This window comes from Larimichthys crocea, chromosome X, assembly GCF_000972845.2.
Source record: "Larimichthys crocea isolate SSNF chromosome X, L_crocea_2.0, whole genome shotgun sequence".
Classification (NCBI taxonomy): Eukaryota; Metazoa; Chordata; class Actinopteri; family Sciaenidae; genus Larimichthys; species Larimichthys crocea.
The window spans coordinates 26030846-26045374 of NC_040020.1; the positions used below are offsets into that span (position 1 = coordinate 26030846).

General features: G+C 39.9%; 1 protein-coding gene across 1 annotated transcript in view; it reads left to right on the top strand.

The window, feature by feature from the left end:
* The first annotated feature begins 5208 nt into the window (after nt 1-5208).
* Nucleotides 5209-14529, top strand: part of gna12a (guanine nucleotide binding protein (G protein) alpha 12a) — a 25910-nt gene continuing 16589 nt past the window's right edge. Inside the window, exons 1-2 of the mRNA XM_019269815.2 lie at nt 5209-6008; nt 10364-10582. Of these exons, the coding sequence (XP_019125360.1) occupies nt 5691-6008; nt 10364-10582 (537 nt within the window). The 5' untranslated portion in view covers nt 5209-5690. The remainder of the gene's footprint in view (nt 6009-10363; nt 10583-14529) is intronic.

Here is a 14529-nt window from a genome sequence, read left to right on the forward strand (position 1 = left end):
GGCTGGCTTCTGCTGGGTCCACTTCCTTTGGCTCACAGACACCATCTTCGTAACAGCAGACTGTCAGTGGGCAGAAAGGAGTCTGCTGGAATACTCGAGGTCTGCAGACCCAACTGGTGCTGCAGACCCAACTGGCACTGTGGAGGCAGATTATTCTTGTAGTGAAACTGGCCCTGAAACAGCCTGGATCCTGTGGATGATTAGTTTCTCTGGCAGAGAGGCTGTCAAGCAGAGGGTCTCTGTTGCCTTGGCTAAGCTCAGATTCTCCAGGGCCTCAGACTGGTTTGTAGAGGCATGGTTGCTTTGGCCTGCCTGGCTTTTTGACAGAAGAGAAAACATGGAGACATTGTTTTTTATTGAGAGCCCTGCCATCGACCACACATAGGTACACACATCTTCACCTGAAAACTCCAGTGTGATGGCCTATAATGAATGATGATTACTCCTTAATTTAACTAAGTAAAAAACAAGAAGACAAAAACATGGAAGACAGTGATGATGAAAAATAAGGACAATAAAGACAAAAATAAAAAAAAAATAAAAGGGACAAAAGAGATCAAACTTTTTATTGTAAATTGCATAGGCTGATTAAATTGGCTTAAAGCGGACTGCATTAGGTCTGCACTTTATCCATTTGTATGAATGAACCTGGTGAAGGAAATAGTTGCAGACAATTTTGAGGTTGATTGCATTTTGAGTTAATATTTGCACTGCTGATTGAAAGTCTGCCCTGTGAAGAAAGAGGCACACTTAGCTTGGCTAGTTTTAGCATTTTAAAATGAAATTGTTGTTTAACCCACGCAAAAATAATTGAGTTGAATGACTGAATGTTTAAATGTTGCAGTCATTAAGATAATAGAGTTTGTTGAAATCATTTACCTCTGCCTCTGTCTTCTTTAAGGTGTTCAGACTGAAAGAGTCCCCAGGGCAGCAATTTCAAGGTTCTGGGAGACACCAATTTGTAATATGATTTCGTATTTGCTACGTGACTGTAGTTGCTGATTGCAAAGGGCAAAGTCAAAAAAACAAAGCACTGCAGGGAGGCTGTGGCTGAGGTGGGAGTGGAGGTTGTCTAGTAATTAAAAGGGTTCAATATACCAGCTCCACCAGTCATAGTTTGCTTGAGCCAGATATTGAACCCCGATGGTTGTGCCGTTTGTGTGTCCGGATGAGTGTGTAACAGTGATTGTTGACAGAACTAATATTTTATTGAGGGCGTTTGATTCTAATAATCCAAGAAAGATCTGTAACAGTGTTTCTCTGCAAAACCTTGACTGAAAATCTCATCTCGACTTTTTTTTTTGTTATTTACTTTTACAAATTTCTTTAGCAGCTGCGGCTGCCAGTCTTTTGACCATTTTTCCTAAACGTTTTTATTAAAAAAATGTTATAGTGTATTTAAAGTGTTAATGTAGATTTATGTGTTTGTTTATTTTGTAGTTATGGTTTAAGGCTAGGGTCAGACTTCCTTACACTGTGGCAGGGACTGCAGGTTCAGGGCCAGTGGCTTAACCACATGTTGCCCTCTGTCCACAGACGTTGAACTAAGTGCCATGTCTTTAATGTATGTATGTGTGAAATAAACACCTTTGACTCGGCTTCTGCTCTACTGGAGCAGTCTGGAAAGGCTGAATTACCAGGCAGACAGGGATCTGTGTGAGAATTGTTCTGTGGTAATTTAATTATTTGTGAGTTTGTTTGGTAAAGCAATAAAAGCTGAAAAGTTAAATGCCGTGCTCCTGCTGCATTTTCACCTGATCTTGAGGCTCTGTAGAGGCTCTCTGTGTCAATGTCTAGTTTTTGATAAGAAAAAATAGACTTCATTGATCCCACACTTGGGGAAATTCACTTGTTACAGCAGCTCACAATACACAAGAAATACTTCTAAATAAAAAATATAGAGGAAAAATGTAAGATATACTCAAAATAGGAAAAATAAAATAGCAGCTAAAATGGAATAAAAAGTTATATATAATACATACACCTTTCAAGTGTATGGATATGCTTGTTGGATCATTTGTATCATACACTTATGTATCTATGTATAACATTAAATATAATTAACACATCAAGTAATTGCAAAGTGTATATTTTAAGTGAGATAGGAATATACATGTATAAAGTGAAATTATGTCAGTGAAACAGAGCTACATGAGGTCAGGCTGGTGTTAAAGAGTCTGACAGCTGTTGGAATGAAGGCCCTGTGGTAGAGCTCCTTCTTACATGGTTGGAGCAGTCTGTTGCTGAAGGAGCTGTTTAATGCCTCCACAGTCTCGTGCAGGAGGTGAGAGGAGTTGTTCATGATGGATGTCAGCTTTGCTAACATCCTCCTCTCCCCCACTTCCTCTGTGGAGTCTAGGGGGCAGTTCAGGACAGAGCTGGACATCTTGACCAGTTTGTTGAGTCTTTTCCTGCCTCTCTGCATGCTTCCCCCTCCCCAGCAGACAACCGCAAAGTCCTGCACACTCCAAAAGACCTCAGTCTCCCCAGCAGGTTCTATGGTTACATTGTGCATTTTTGTTGATATTATCACAACTTAAACTTTCAGTAACCCTTTCAGTTTTCAAGTTTCAGTAACTGGCTGGTTTCTGTTGTCAACAAAGCCAAAAATATATTGGAAAAAGAAAAGGTGAACACTAATTTACTAGTAAATAGAGAACAAATAAGATGTGCTTTAAATGCACCAAAGACTGATTTAAATGTTTATTTAGAAAACATGATAGTGATTTTCCTGACTGAGATAACTGAGATTTCATGGACAGATGAACAAACTAATACATGAACAGAAAAACTATTTACCACCACAAAGGTAGACCAGACCATTACTGACAAAAGATAATGAAACATTCGATCACGATAATTAGACCATTCAAGATTAATCTGAGCTGCAGAAGTTCAGAGCACAAAAATACGATGAGGAGATACTTCTAACAAACTTCCTGAGGTGATTAATGTGTTTCTTTAATCATGAGGTCCTAAATGCTTCATTAAACAATCATTGTGTCATTTAGAGTTGCCAGTTTGTATTCCTTAGCTAATGTTACAGTGAATGTTTGCCTTTTGCCTCACTTTTAAAGAAAATAAAGACTCCCGTCCAGAGTTGTTAATATCTCCAAAGCTCATCCTATTTCAAGATGATAAAACTCACTGAGCAGTAGTCTTGACCTTTGACCTATGCTGTTAGATTTTAAACTTAAAGGTGAGAAAAAGTGGCTGCCACCATGTCTGTCACCATGTCTGTACCCTCCAGATCAACCAATAGCAAGAGCATCACTACTAATATTTATAGCACAATATGTGGATTTCAAATACTTTACGTTAAAATGAAGTAAAGATTTGAACCTGAATCAATCAAGAACACTACAAAATACACATATACACTGGTGTTCAGCTGTAAAAGTCTTTTGAAGGTTTAGTTACACTTTAAATGTTCAACCCTGTTTCCAGAAAAGTTGGCATGCTGTGTAAATTTTAAATAGAAACAAAATGTGATGATGTGGAAAACACTGAAAGCCTATATTTTATTGAAAATAGCCAAAAGACAACTTATCAAATGTTGCTCAACAGAGAATTTTTTATTGATTTTGGAAAATGATATGCCTTTATTGAATTTGATGCCACTAACACATTGACTGACTGGGTTTAAAAAGATCCCAGAGAGGCTGAGTCTTTCTGAAGAAAAGATGGAGAGAGGTTCATCACGCTGTAAAAGACTGTGCTGAAAAATAGTGCAACATCTAAGAATAATGTTTCTCAATGTAAAATTGCAAAGAATCAATTGGATGGCCATGATCCTCAGGCCCTCAGACCACAATCCATCAAAAATAGACTTGATTCTGCAATGTAAATTACTGCATGGGCTGAGGATCACTTCCAAAAACATTGTTTGTGAACACAGTTCATTGCTGCATCCACAAGTTGAAACTCTACCATGCAGAGAGATGCAAAAAACAGAGTTCATTTAAGATGGACTGAGGAAAAGTGGGAAACTGTCCTGTGGTCTGATGTTTCTAAATTTTAAATTCAGTCTGGAAACAATGGACTCTGCATCCGCCAGGCTAAAGAGGAGAGGGACCATCCGACTTGTTCTCATCACACAGTTCAAAAGTCTGCATCTGGGTTGGTATGGGAATGCATCAGCGCACATGGTTTGATGGGTAACTTGCATGTTTGTGAAAGTCAGCAAAGCCTCCTCAGTTTGCAGATACTTACAGAGTGTTGTAAAAACAAGAGCTGATGAACAGAGTGGTAAACACAACCCTGTCTGAACTTTGGTGAAACACGGTGCTGGCATCAACTTTAAAAAGGGGCATATAAATTTGCAAAAATCACTAAAATTTCTGAATTTCAACTTTTGATAAGTTGTATTTGCATGATTTTCAATAAAATGTTAATGTTTTCACATCATCACATTTTGTTTTAAATGTTACACAGTGTGCCAACTTCTTTGGAAACAGGGTTGTAGCTGTATTGTAATGCATTTGTGTGTAGTTGTTTGGTGCACTTTAAAAAAAATCTATTTATGCTTATGTTTATATATGTGAATATGAATGTGAATACATGTGGTGACAGGTTGAAGATTGTTCATCATGATACAGAAACGGTTGTTTTATTTAGTTTTAAATTATTCATATGAGCCAGAGGAAACAATAAACATATACAAACAAACAAACAAATAATCATCATATCATGTGGTCAAAGAAAGAAGCGTCAACTATTTTAATAATAATAATAACTTTATTTATATGGCACCTTTAAAAAAAGAGTTTACAAAGTGCTTTGACTGAAAAGCACATACAGTCAAGCAATCAATCAAATTTGATTTGTGTAGCCTAAATTCACAAAACACATTTTGCCTCTTTACAATCTGTACAGGGAGTGACACCCTCTGTCCTTAAACCTGCCCACAAAAAAAAACTTTTAACAGGGAAAAAAGGTGAAAGAAACCTCAGGAAGAGTGGATACAGGATACTAAATAAAATGACAACAGAGCCACAGAACACTGCGGTCAAACAAAAGCAAGACAAAATAAAGATTTATGAACATGGCATTAGTTAATATAAACAATTTAAATAAACAATTATAATATTTATATTTAAATATAATATCTCCCCTTGCTGCTAACCCCAGCAGGGGCTTCCAGGCTGCAGGTTCACGGTGCTCGCTGGCGCCCCTTGACGGTGATCCTCGGTAGAGTACCGGCGCCCTCCTCATCCGTCCGACCGTCCCACCGCCGCCGCCCGGAGGAGCTGCTCTCTCTCACCGCTGCTCAAGTTCACAAAGCTCGCTGGCTGTGTGGAGTTCACACCAGTGTGTGTGAGTGTGTGTGTGTGTTTGTGTATGTGTCTTTTACCCGGACTATTGTTTTGCTTTTGGATGCACAGACGGACTCCGGATCAGTTTGAGGTCTTATTTTCTAAACTTTTTAAACTTCTCTCGGGGTTTGCGTCTCCTCTGTCCGGACTGTTTTCTGTTGATGGCGCGCTCTCACCAAGATGGACACGAGTTGTCTGCCGGTTGGAGACTAGATAACGGCTTCACTCATTACCTCTAAATGTAGACTTTATTTAATTATCCGCTGAAAACGTTTTATTTATCAACTGGATGTAACCGGACTGGGCCATTTCCACCCCAGAGGTCACATCCTATAATGAACATTTTCCCTCGGTGAACTTTTCCCACGACTCGACATGTCGGGAGTGGTCCGCACGCTGAGCCGCTGCCTTCTCCCGGCCGAGGCCAGCCGGGATCCGGGCAGCAGCAAGGAGAGGAGCCGGGAGAGGGACGCGGCGCAGGAGCGGGAGGCGCGGCGCAGGAGCCGTGAGATAGACGCGATGCTCGCCCGTGAGAGGAGAGCTGTCCGGCGGCTGGTGAAGATCCTCCTGCTCGGGGCCGGGGAGAGCGGAAAGTCTACATTCCTCAAGCAGATGCGCATCATTAACGGGCAAGAGTTTGATAAAAAAGCACTTCTGGATTTCCGGGACACCATCTATGAGAATATACTGAAGGTAAGGACATGGGAAATAAACAGCTTGGGGCCTTCAGGCAAACTTTACAACCCTCAGACCAAAGTCTAAACTACAGGATCTATAATCTGTGCTGTCAACTAATGTTTTTGTTTTTATAATAAGGTCTTTGGTTAGTTGAGCAACATATAAAAATAAACTCAAGGACGTCTTAGAAACGGATATTTACAGTAGGAGACATATCGACCACATATGAAGGATTAGTCAATTAATCAATTAGTCTTTGGAGATTTATTGATTAGAGCTAAAACCATTAGTCTCCTCAATTACAGAGGCATTAAGTAACAAATATCACAACTGATTGATCGTTACTTAAGTCACTTTTCAAGGAAATTATTCATTGTTAAGATATTGTTTCTTTATCTTTTATGATGTTAAACTGAATATATTTGAGATTTTGACTCTTTTTCACACAGTCAAACAAAGAAACATTGGTATTTTTCAACATTTGTGACATTTTATAGACCAAACGCTTCATGATTAATCAAGAAACTTAATCAGAAGTGGAAATAAGCATTATTTACAGCCTTATTATTGACATTTTTATGCCACAGTTGAGTTTCACACACGCACAGACACAGACACACATACCCACTGAAAGGCACAGAGGGGTTTGTTGACATAGTACATATTTTTATCCTGGAGTGTGTGTGTGTGTGTGTGTGTGTTTGTGTGTGTGTGTGTACTGTCCCTTTTGTTTGCTGTCATGGCTGGGCCTCCTTCACCAGCTAACAATACCAGACTATTCCTGAGGGATGAGCACATCCGCCCTGAGTGCCACACAGCCCAGACAAGGATGATAAGAGCCCGCACTTATACACAGACAAGGCAGTAGTATACAATACCCTCCCCTGAATGCCAGCATACAGTGGCGGTGCTGTCTCGGGCTACATTGTAAGCAGTACACCCCCGCTTCACTTAACCTGCTGGTAAATACACAATGCATGATGTGTAGGAAGATGGGGGAAAAAAATCACATGATTGGAAATGCAGGATTTGGGCCTGCACACATTTAGAGATATGAAGTAGTACGTGTACTTGAATCAGCATAAATATTACATGTTACAGGCCTGTAAATCAACCCTGGATCCATCTAATAAGAAAAAATATTACTATTAGGGTTATGATTAGTCCAATAATCAGTTAAGCAGAGTCATATTTCGTAATAAAATATTGGAAAATAGCAAAAGATGTCCAAACTTATCTTGTTGTTTGTTTTGTCTGACCAACAGTCCAAAATCCAAAAGTATTTCATTTGTATCCAAATAAAACAGCATGAAAAGATTTCTGATTTATCTGCTATTTGATACTTGTTTGTTCAACATCTGTGGTTGTGAAGTAAAGCCAGTGCCAAAAACTGCAGTTCCTCTAGTGGCCGCTTGAGGCTGGCTACAGAATGAGTCAGTCTCCATAAGCCCCCATGTTAAAATGTCCAACTTCACAGCAGAAATAAACAAGTTTACAGCCTGGTACAAAAAACAGTTTTGGTCTCTATAGCTAATTTCAGTTCATGACAACTGTACGGACTGTACCTGTTTGAATTATATTAATGAAATCAAAATAATTAATCATGTACGTTCTGCTGCAAATGTTTCAAACTCAATTGATCTTTACACTCAACCACAAGACTTTTTTATGGATTATTGCACAATAGATGTCCTGTGCATCCTTTTAGACACATTTCCCTGAAATTCAACCTGACATGTTTGGAAATTCTGGGATCTCCACTCGAATTTGAGATGAAGTTTTGTGGTTTTTAACGATGTTTGGCTGCACAGCAAAGAGTTCATAGTGACTCATCTGGGCCATAGCACACCCACTGCACATAGACAGTAAATTATAATAGACGTAGAAATGTCTTGTGTTATGTTACTTGAACACTTGTTTCTGTGGTTTGGGGCGTTAGTGGAGGATCAGCCTCACCTGTCGGGTGTAAAAGATTCCCTTCATGGGAACCTAATGATAGAGAAGGAGAACAAAGCTGGAAGGAAGGAGGGATAAAGCTGAAAGGGAACACACAGGTGTGAAGCACAATTAGGATTATAAGTACAAAAAACATAGAGGTGGAGTTCAGGTGTGGTCCAGCTCCTAAATCTCAGTAATTATGCCTCTAGCAGTAACGGATAAATGTTGGTATAATCTCCGCCATAGTGGATTTATTTGAAGTGAAATTTAAAAAAACTGATGGCCATAATTTTACTCAAGCCTCAAACATCAAGCTTTGTATCCAGGTTTGTAAATTTGAGTCTAAATTGGGAGAATGATGTTTGAGTGTTTCTTCTCTCCATTTCTCTGATTGTTTGTCTGTCATTGCTGATTATGACAGAGGTTACAAGTCGTCAGTTCAGACATATGGTTTTCATGTTTTTCTAGCCCCATGTGGTCAGATACTGAGGGCCAGTGACACATGAGACAAATACAGCCTCTGATAGCCTTTTGTAGAAGTTATGTTGTCACATAACCTAACTCTGTGCTTGAGCTTAAAGGTGCCAGTATACTCCATACATCAGAAATGTTTGTCGGATAGTTGACACCCATCCAATGATAGATTAGGGATCGTCTGTGTCCAACTATTTCTCTAAAACTGATGATTCACACCCACAGCTGATTGGTTTCCTTCTAGTGCGGCTATTCCAACTTGGCGTGACATGATCAGTCAACATGTCGTACAAACTGCCTCTTTTCTAGTATTTCTAGTAACAAACAGAGCCTGGACCTTTCAAAGGATGCAGTTCACGTAAACCTGATAGAGGCCCAAATCCTCCATGTTTCCACTTGCAAGTCTTCCTCAAACAGACTTGAATACCAGGGGTAAAATAGGATTAAAGTAAATTATACTTGAATTTACACAACTGGATAATACTCCACCTTAATAAAGGCTTATGCATTTATATATATAACACCTGTTTATCTGTAAAGCACTGAATACTAATAAGAAAAAAAGGACAGTTTGTGCATGGCTTCCATTATACTGTTTTCATTAATCCAGTAGTTCAGGTCTGATGACAACATGAATGCAAATACCTGCTAAGCACAATGTGGTCACATGGGAATCAGAAGAATTATGGTTATGGTTAGTCGGACGGATACTCCATTATCCATAAAATTTGGGCAAAAGAAATCTGCATTTCTTGCCAACAATTTGGAGCTGCCTTGTATTGTATTATTTGATGTATATGACATACTGGAATGAGACAAACTTACAGACAGATGAGTTTGACAAACAGTCTGGCTGACCAGCAGGAAAACAGACGGACAGGCATACAGGAAGAGAGACAGACACCGTTGAGGATTATGCTACAAATACACAGAGTCATAAATTGATAAGCTTCAGGTTGGCTAACAGACAGGAACAAAAGTGTAGATGGTTACATAGACAATAATCATGAGTCAATGTGAGTCAAAGCCCGCTCACAGTGACTCTTTTGTGTGTACGTTCGATCTTCATGTGTCGGATTATGGTTACATGTGTGTCTTAAACGCTAGTTTGTTTTTGTCAGTCTTACTCATTTCCACTGCGAAAACACAAACATCAACTCTGACAACAAGTCTTAAATGAGGGATCGGACTTAGAAACACAGCACTTAGTCACAAAGGAGCATCCCAGTGAGACATGCACGCACATAGTAGCTGCATTAGTGAAGTGAAGTGACATTTATTTCCTTGTTTTTTAAAAGGAATTTCCCTCTTCTTTGTCTAGACAAGATTGTGCTATGTTGCCAGGTGTTCATAAAGCGACAGTAAATCCACTAATAAGCTGTACAAGCAGACTTGACTAGACTTGACTGCACAATCATTAATGATCATGACTCACTGACACGCACATATACTTACATCTTTTAACATACCGTGACCTTTGAAACACGTCGTAGTTCAGTGGAATTGTTTGCAGCTGAGTCCTCGTTTCAATCAATAAATCAAGCAAACATTACTAAATATGGTAAAAGCTTCAAAAGTCACAAATAAAAAATCAGATCAAAAGTTTAATAAAATAGAGAGACAGATATAAAACTTTGAATATCTGTCTGTGTGTGTGTGTTGGTTAGTTTGATCAGACCTCCCACACAGATCAGTCCACATGGTTCTCTTCAAAAAACCACCAGCAGCCACACATGTACACGTTTAAGTGTGTGTGAGTGTGTGTGTTACTCCATGTTTACCCGTAATGCTAGACTCTATGTTGACGTTTTTCCTAGGAAGCAGCATATGCAGTGTTAGGTTCTTTTCCCCCCTCCGTGTGGTCAGGAAATATTTGTACAATATTGCTGACATTAGAAAAAGCAGCTGTTAGACCACTTCACCGTGCTCAGGCTGACATATGTGTTCTGACTCTGCAGGGCATGCGTGTGCTGGTGGACGCCCGGGACAAGCTGGGCATCGGCTGGCAGAGCTGTGAGAACGAGAAGCAGGGCATGCTGGTGATGTCGTGGGAGGGACGTGTGGGAGGCTCGGGGGTCGAGCCAAGCGAGTTTCAGCTGTACGTGATGGCGCTGAGCGCGCTTTGGGCAGACACCGGCATACAGGAGGCCTACACACGACGCTCTGAGTTCCAACTGGTGAGTAGATTAACTTCATAACTCACAGTTTCCCTTTTTATTTATTTATAACAAGCTTTGAGGTTATTAGAATAATCTTTTATATACATACTGTATATTCTGCATCAGGTTTTCCAAGTCCTGACTGAGGTTTTCGATGTTTACACTGAGAGAAAAGTTGGGTACAGCTGCACCACTCCAGAAAATGGAAATATTTTCATGTCTTGTGCATCAATTTTACACATTTCCTCAAAATTCAGATTGACCTGTTTGGTGTCTTTGTAAATTTTAGGATCACTGGTAGATTTTCAAATAATGTTTTGTGGGTTTGAACAGTTTTTGTTTGCATAGAAATATGTATTTTTGAGATATAACACCTCTGGTTTCAGAGTGTAATGTTGTAATGACTATAGTGCTTATGATAAGAAATAGCAAGTTGACAACTTTGCTAAGAGCCAAACATCAAGCAAGTGCAATAAAAGAATCCCAACAGTCAGTCCCAGATTTAATCTTGTCCTGTGGTTTCTTGCTCGGTCACTTTTCATTTTTTCATTCTTACCTTCCTCCATCAAGTCCATAGAGCAGGGGTCGGCAATTAGCGGCCCGCGGGCCAGAACTGGCCCGCCATCAATTATATCTGGCCCGCTAGATGACGTTGATTTATTTTAATATATATATGTTTTTTTAAATATATCTTTTAAACCTCATGTTTCCTGTCAAAATACAACAATTCCACAGATTTCACAACATTTATTGAAAAGTAGCTGATAAGTAACGTGACAAAACAGCAGCCAGAACATCCTCGCAGCCTCTTTACTTGACGCACAGGTTGGAACACTAATTGGCACGTGCGTGCGCTGTAACCTGTGGGAAATTAAAGTGTCCTGTGGCCCTCATGCAACGGACAACGTGAACAAATGTGTTTCATTAAATAAAAAAAACAAAAACAAAAAACAAACAATGTCCGCTCATAATATCAAATAGCCTAATTAATAAATGCGAATGCACGAGAGGATATGCGTTTTTGAAGTGGCCATGCTTTGTCTCGTGGTGTCTTCTAATATTGTATTCTTTACAAACTGCAACAACCTCGTTGCAAATGAGACATGTCGGCTTGGCATTAATAAATGCAGACTGGTCCTGTATTTGGAATCAACTTTTTTTTTCATGGCTTTTGACAACGTCATTTTGCATCAATAGCTAGCAATCTTCAGCTGATGATTTCCACAGCATCCAAAACATAAAAAACTGGCAATTGTATACGTTAGTTACGGCAGGTTGCTAGGGTAGGTTGCCTGTTTCATGACAGACGCCAGGAGATGCAGCAGTGGGCGTAAAAACAGCACATAGAAGCAAATTGATGTTTTAAATCAAATTAAATGCATTTTTAAAGTTAAATAACTAATAATGTTGAAGTCAGCCAGTGGTAAATCTATGACCGATCATGGTCAGTGAATGAACTGGAGGTTAAGCAGACAGTCACGGGAGGAATTAGCGCGAGGTTCATGTTGAAATATTTTACAATAATACATGACCCATTAGCCATTACCCCTAACCCGAACTCTGGGACTGCTGCAAATAAGACATTTTTGCGGATGGTGATAGCGATGAAAGAATGTTTCGGAGAATGTAGGTTATTCTTTAAACTGGCACCGGTCATCCATCCCTCCATATCTTCCTTATGCACCACTGTGTTTCTGCCATGAAATAACAGATACATCTTTTCATCTTTTCGGTGCTACACTGACTTGTAAACATATAAATGGTGACTCTTTCATACCCCATATCATCTGTTCTGTTACTATGTAACTTTGTGTCTGGGTACGATCACCTGTGAACACTCAGCAGCACTAAATCACACACCAACTTTTCATGATTTTGGTGGAACACTATTTTATGAAGAAAAGTTTTTTGTTTCAACTCTCGGTATTAATGAGTTTCCTGGTAGGACAGTAAAGTAACTGCGCTAATCTAATGCTAGTGTTAGTTTAGTTTGTAGCCGGTGTGTCTCCAAGCACAAGGGAGTGTTAGTGTTTGTATCACAGGTGTTTTGGACCACCGGGATAAGATGGGGTTTTCAGGCCTGGGGCATGGCTGAATGCAGATGGGTGGAGCCGGTGTCGTGACAGAACCAGAGCTGGACAAACAGGCAATGTAACTCGCGTTAGGTGTCTCTATGGACTTGATGGAGGAAGGTAAGAATGAAAAAATGAAAAGTGACCGAGCAAGAAAACCACTGGACAGATTAAATCTGGGACTGACTGTTGGGACTCTTTTATTGCACTTGCTTGATGTTTGGCTCTTAGCAAAGTTGTCAACTTGCTATTTCTTATAAAGCACTATAGTCGTTACAACATTACACTCTGAAACCAGAGGTGATATCTCAAAAAATACATATTTCTAGAAACTATTGCTGTGGCACCAACACTGTTCAAACCCACAAAAACTTTATTTGAAAATCTACCAGTGATCCTAAAATTACAAAGACACCAAACAGGTCAATCTAAATTTTGAGGAAATGTGTAAAATTATGCACAAGACATGAAAATATTTCCATTTTCTGGAGAGTGGTGCAGCTGTACCCGCCTTTTCTCCCAGTGTTGTAACCTGACAAACTCATCAGGACTGGAAAACCTGATGCAGAATATCAGTATGTATAAAAGATTATTTAATACACTCAAAGCTGTTATAAAAATAAAAGGGAAACTGTGAGTTATGGAGTTAATCTACTCACCAGTTGGACTCAGAGCGTCGTGTGTAGGCCTCCTGTATGCCGTGTCTGCCCAAAGCGCGCTCAGCGCCATCACGTACGCTGAACTCGCTGGCTCGACCCCCGAGCCTCCCAACGTCCCTCCCACGACATCACCAGCATGCCCTGCTTCTCTCTCACAGCTCTGCCAGCCGATGCCCAGCTTGTCCCGGGCGTCCACCAGCACACGCATGCCCTGCAGAGTCAGAACACATATGTCAGCCTGAGCACGGTGAAGTGGTCTAACAGCTGCTTTTTCTAATGTCCGCAATATTGTACAAAATATTTCTGACCACAAGGAGGGGAAAAAAGACCTAACACTGCATTACTGCTTCCTAGGAAAAACGTCAACATAGAGTCTAGCTTACGGGTAAACATGGAGTAACACCACACTCACACACACTTAAACGTGTACATGTGTGGCTGTGTGGTTTTTGAAGAGAACCATGTGGACTGTCTGTGTTGGAGGTCTGATCAAACTAACCAACACACACACGCAGACAGATATTCAAAGTTTTATATGTCTCTCTATTTTATTAAACTTTTGATCTGATTTTTTATTTGTGACTTTTGAAGCTTTTATATTTAGTACTTGCTTGATTTATTGATTGAAACGAGGACTCAGCTGCAACACATTCCACTGAACTACGACGTGTTTCAAAGGTCACGGTAGGTTAAAGGAGTAGTATGTGCGTGTCAGTGAGTCATGATCATTAATGATTGTGCAGTCAAGTCTAGTCCGTTTGCTTGTACAGCTTTTATAGTGGATTTACTGTCGCTTTATGAAACCCTGGCAACATAGCACAATCTTGTCTAGACAAAGAAGAGGGAAACCTTTTAAAAACAAGGAAATAAATGTCACTTCCCTTCACTAAAGCAGCTACATGTGCGTGCGTGTTCTCCCGGGATGCTCCTTTGTGACTAAGTGCTGTGTTTCTAAGTCCCTCCCTCATTAAGACTTGTTGTCAGAGTTGATGTTTGTGTTTTCGCAGTGGAAATGAGTAAGACTGACAAAAACAAAAAACTAGCGTTAAGACACACATGTAACCATAACCGCACACACATGCGATCGAACATACACACAAAAGGTCACTGTGGAGGGCTTTGACTCACATTGACTCATGATTATTGTCTATGTAACCATCTACACTTTTTGTCTTAGAACCTGAAGCTTATCAATTATGACTGTGTATTTGTAGCATAATCCTCAACGGTGGTC